This window comes from Scleropages formosus, chromosome 23, assembly GCF_900964775.1.
Source record: "Scleropages formosus chromosome 23, fSclFor1.1, whole genome shotgun sequence".
Classification (NCBI taxonomy): Eukaryota; Metazoa; Chordata; class Actinopteri; order Osteoglossiformes; family Osteoglossidae; genus Scleropages; species Scleropages formosus.
Window position 1 is genome coordinate 15,645,963 of NC_041828.1, and position 4,703 is coordinate 15,650,665.

The window sequence follows — 4,703 nt, forward strand, 5'->3', positions numbered from 1 at the left end:
ATATGTACCTTAAAAAAAAATCAGTAAAAAAGCGATCAAGAATCATCAATATTCTGGAAGTTTTATGCAGCTACTTGTGTGATGAACATTGGTGCATATGGTGAAAGCAACTGTACTTAATCACGTCTGCAACTATGTCTCTTTCTCCTAATGTAATTTACACATTCATTGATTGTATTTTCTATGAGATGTACGTCTCTTTGGAGAAATTGTCTGCCAAATGCATAAATGTAAATGTAAACATTGGGTTACCATTACAGATCTGCCATTACGGTAAACAGTGAGCTGCAGATGTGGGTTCTAATCCCCCCAGTAGCTATTTCTTCAAACTCAAACCCACGAGCCGAGGTTCTAGGGGAACAGATTTTAGGAATTAATGTACAATATTCATTTACTGCAGGTTATGTAAATCAAAACAATTTACATTAATACACATTATCTGTAACATCTTCTCGTTTAAAATTTTAACGCTTTTGGGGTTCCGAGAGCAAGCGAATGGATTATGGTGAAAAAAGTTTCGTGAACTAGCTCGTTGGAATCAATCGGCAGCTGTGACGTAGTCGTCTGCGATGACGTTGGGTACGCCATACGTAACATCCGGTGAGACGCCATTAAAAAAAAAGGCGAGACAGTTTGCACAATATACCTAGAAAGCGTTTGAATTGGAATATTTCTGTAACTTGAATTCGTTTAGGATCGGTGTTTGGATAGGTGAGCTCTTTTTTTTTTGGCTACTGAAAGTTACTGCTTATATCCGCTGTGTTTAGCCGGGTGCGGTGCTTCGTTAAGTTTATTTTCAGTCAGTCAGGTGGTGCTATGTGTGTGTGTGTATTCTAGAAATTCAGGACGGGCTCGGAGGGCTTCCTTCGTTCGAAGTGGATTTTATGGCTGTTTTCACACTCTGTAATACATGTTTTTAATAATTAATTTGTGTGCTTAAAAGTTACAGGAAAACCTTTCTCCGACCTAGTGCTGTCTGGTTTTCCAAAGAAAGAAGGGCTGCGGGATCGCGTTACTTCCGGTTCCGTCGAGATCGCTGATCAGATCAGACCGCTGTAAGTTACAGTCAGTGTAACCCCAGGTAGCGCTGTTGTTTTCTCTGTTCTCTTTCTTTTTCAGACATTGAAGTTGGCGGTTCAAGATGTCTTACATGCTCCCTCATCTGCACAATGGCTGGCAGGTGGACCAGGCCATTTTGTCCGAGGAGGACAGGGTTCTGGTGATCCGCTTCGGACACGACTGGGACCCGACATGCATGAAGATGGACGAAGTTCTGTACAGCATTGCTGAGAAGGTCCCAGTGCATTTTTTACAACTCATACCCACTGCTCAATATCCTCATTGTGTTCACCAGAAGGGGCTCTTTTGATAGTGGCTGCATTACCACATTATAGCTAAAAGACAACTTGGAAAGAAATCTTACTCTTAGTGCTGGCAACATACATTTTTCCAGCGTTTGGTTTATTTGGGCCAATTAGAGATTTCTTGTCAAGTGTTTTAAACACATTAATGTATCTGCATAACTTTGTGTATTTTGGTTCTTTTTCAGGTGAAAAACTTTGCTGTCATTTACCTAGTGGATATCACTGAGGTGCCTGACTTCAACAAGATGTATGAATTGTATGATCCTTGCACAGTCATGTTTTTCTTCAGGTTGGTACTTCTCATTGTTTCCTGTGGTGTTTTTAACCCCAAAATCTGTACGTGTGCAGATTACATGTATTTGTTTGGGAGTGCATCTCTTTATGTCTTGTGTACAGTTGGCATTGCAGCATCCAGATTCAGTCTTCACTGTTAATACTACCATTTGTTGTCATGACATATTGCTTATGTCTGGGAGTTATAGCTACCATCTTTAGTATGGATAAGATATTTTAATCACTGGGGTTTAAGTTGCATTTAACATTTTGTTTAATGTGAGTTTTTTTATTAAAGCACTACGATTCCAGACTGGGTAAGTGCAACAGAAAATGGATTGCATAGTGATTTAGTGAATTCATTAAGCATGGCCTTAACTCACTAATGTAATTGTCCAGATTCACACTTGTGAGATATGACCTCTTAAATTATTTCATTGTGTCCTAATGTCTTTCTTTAGAAAGAGTGGCTTTCTAATTTTTTTTTTTTTTTAATCTACATAGGAACAAACACATCATGATTGATTTGGGCACAGGTAACAACAACAAGATCAACTGGACTATGGAGGATAAGCAGGAGATGATAGACATTGTGGAGACAGTTTACAGAGGTGCACGAAAAGGAAGAGGTTTAGTAGTCTCCCCCAAAGACTATTCAACAAAGTACAGATATTGATTTTTTTTTTAAGCTTTTGTGGAGTGTAATTTTTTTAGTTTTTGAACTTATTTCTGCTTACCTGGAGTCTTCTGGTCAAAGGATTTTGATTAATAAAAGCAGTACAATAACTGGTAATTGATACTGTAAGTTATTCATTTTTCCTTCTGTCATCCAGAATAAACACTTTGAAAGTATTTGACTCATTGTATACATTACTAAAATGGAAGCCTTTGCAGCTGTTCTTTTGAAGTACAGCATACTTTTATTTAGCATGCACTTATCTCCTAAATGGTGTATAATGAAAACTTGTCTTTACTGACACCTTTAACATGCAAGGCAACTTCCAGTACTAGCAACCACCCGCTGGGGCCAGTTTACTTGAAACATCTGTATTCTGCCAGTGCTTGAGTGGGTTTGCTCTCACAGTCCCTACAAATTCTACATTGAGCCAGATTCAAACCAGATGCTGTGAGGCACAAGCGCAAAAGTCTGAACCTGAATACACTGGCATTAAACTTTCAGCACTGACATTTTGTATGTTTCTGTACATAGAGTTGTAGTTAAGGTTCAGCACCTGTGTCATATTTGATTTAAACATACTGTATAAGGTTAACATTTATCCACATGCAAATTAAATGTTACAATCATTCTTCATGTCATATTTTCAAAGAAATGCCACACGGAGACCCAATAGATTCTTGTATACATATGTGCTATTGTACAACCAAGCAACAAAGGCATGATACAATTTGAAAAGTTACAGAAATTAACCCCTATCTTGGCATTCACTCTGAAAATGGACAAGGGTTCACAAGAAACAACAACATAGTTGTCACCATGCTGTACTGCCATGCTTAGATTCATGTTAGCTTTTCATCTTCCAGTTTGTCATTGGTCTTCATACCACACCTGTCTGCAGAAAAAAAGAAAATGGCACATTCTTATTTGTTCTATCATTTTATATACTAGCATGCAAGAAATGCAAAAGATACTGCCACAAATAATTGCTGGGAGTATGTCCATCTTTACCTTGGTCATTTTGAAGTTTGTGATTCTTCCATGCCTGCCTGTGTCATGAGTGCAGCAACATTCTTCTCCAGGTCATCAATGCGGGTTCCCATTTCATCCAGTGGGAAAGTTAAAGAATCTCATGCGTTTAATTAATTACAAATCAATTTTATCGAAACACTTCTGAGATTTTTCATTCGTCATTGCTTAGGAACTGGTACTTAAAAGCTTGTGCATATCTTTGAAAAGGATATTTCTAGAGACGATCTGGTCAGACATGGCTTGAAACTTGCTCTGGAGGCTCTGCATTGTGGTTTCCATCTAAAGAATGGGAAATTAGTTCATCTGACCCAGTTAAATAATGTTTAGAAAGAAAGTATTGTAAATATCCACAAATGAAATGTGCAAATGTGAAATCCACAGCACTTCGGCCAGATTATCACAATTTTAGCACATGATTACACACCTGGAAATAATCATTGAGCATCTGATTAATTTGATTCATTGTATTAAGAAAAAAACTTGTTCACAGCATTGGGAAGCGGAAGGAGGAGACACGAGCGACTTACAAAGTGTGTTAAATCCTGAGCCGCTGTGGAGCTGCCCCCCGACATCGTGTTTCAGTGTCCTGCTCGCCACGATCTGCTTTGGGAAACACATGTAGCTCCTTGGACGATCTTCCACTCCGCACCTTCTGGGGCAAAAGATCATGATTTGCGACACGCGTTTCCTCCACACTCATCACAACCGCACAGGCAGCTGGGACCCGAGACTGAGCAATTTCACACGTGCAGCTCTCTGTCAGCAGCGAAGGAATATGTATATTAAATGTAAGAAAAAACGGTTCTCATGTTGTTTGATTCGTACAAACAGAAGTGCGTTATATACTGTCATGTCTCCCACTTGTTGTAAGAGAGGTACCGTAGTAAATGACTTGTCTTTTCTTACTGCTGTAGAAGTCAGAGTATCTGATCCTGTCATGCTCAGTCGATTGTCTGAAGAAAATCGATTCCCCAGACCGATTAGTCCGTATTGACCCTTTTATCGAGCGCTCTTCAGTTCGCCAATCGAATCGTTTGTCTTCCCGACACGACAGATCACTGACCGCGCCGCGATCTCCATGATTATGTAATAAGTTAATTTTTGGGAGGCTTCTTCACTGTTCTCTCTGTTCGTGGACCCGCTATAATAATATGACTTAAATTGGAATTACAAACACAACTCACCTGCTGTCCGCGTCTGAAAGCGTCTCCCCGAACGTCGAATTTCACAGTTTTTCCTTTCCGTTCCTGCACGTTTCGCTTGGCTCGCGTCCAGCTCTTCTTGTTTTAAACCGGCGGGAGAGGGGAACCCGTCGCGCGAAAGGACCGCGCGGAGTACGGGGCGTCCGCGAGCTGTAG

At 40.0% G+C, this 4,703-nt stretch overlaps 2 protein-coding genes across 4 annotated transcripts; one reads left to right on the forward strand and one right to left on the reverse strand.

Annotated features, from left to right (window-relative positions):
* The first annotated feature begins 604 nt into the window (after nucleotides 1-604).
* On the forward strand, nucleotides 605-2,489 carry txnl4a (thioredoxin-like 4A). Of its 2 annotated transcripts, none has more exons than XM_018727122.2 (4): nucleotides 605-711; nucleotides 1,120-1,294; nucleotides 1,550-1,653; nucleotides 2,142-2,489. In XM_018727122.2, the coding sequence occupies exons 2-4, from the start codon at nucleotides 1,142-1,144 to the stop codon at nucleotides 2,311-2,313; spliced, it is 429 nt and encodes a 142-aa protein (XP_018582638.1). In that variant the 5' UTR covers nucleotides 605-711; nucleotides 1,120-1,141; the 3' UTR covers nucleotides 2,314-2,489. The 2 variants fall into 2 exon arrangements, with proteins under 2 accessions (XP_018582638.1, XP_018582639.1); XM_018727123.2 differs by having other exon boundaries at nucleotides 944-1,294; nucleotides 2,142-2,413.
* A 71-nt stretch (nucleotides 2,490-2,560) lies between these two features.
* Nucleotides 2,561-4,662, reverse strand: hsbp1l1 (heat shock factor binding protein 1 like 1). Of its 2 annotated transcripts, none has more exons than XM_029248383.1 (5): nucleotides 4,530-4,662; nucleotides 3,873-3,994; nucleotides 3,558-3,624; nucleotides 3,325-3,424; nucleotides 2,561-3,208 (listed from the first exon to the last, which is right to left on the reverse strand). In XM_029248383.1, exons 2-4 carry the CDS (start codon nucleotides 3,915-3,917, stop codon nucleotides 3,330-3,332), a joined length of 207 nt encoding a protein of 68 aa, XP_029104216.1. In that variant the 5' UTR covers nucleotides 3,918-3,994; nucleotides 4,530-4,662; the 3' UTR covers nucleotides 2,561-3,208; nucleotides 3,325-3,329. The 2 variants fall into 2 exon arrangements, with proteins under 2 accessions (XP_029104216.1, XP_018582640.2); XM_018727124.2 differs by having other exon boundaries at nucleotides 3,873-3,997; nucleotides 4,530-4,657.
* Nucleotides 4,663-4,703: the final 41 nt, after the last annotated feature.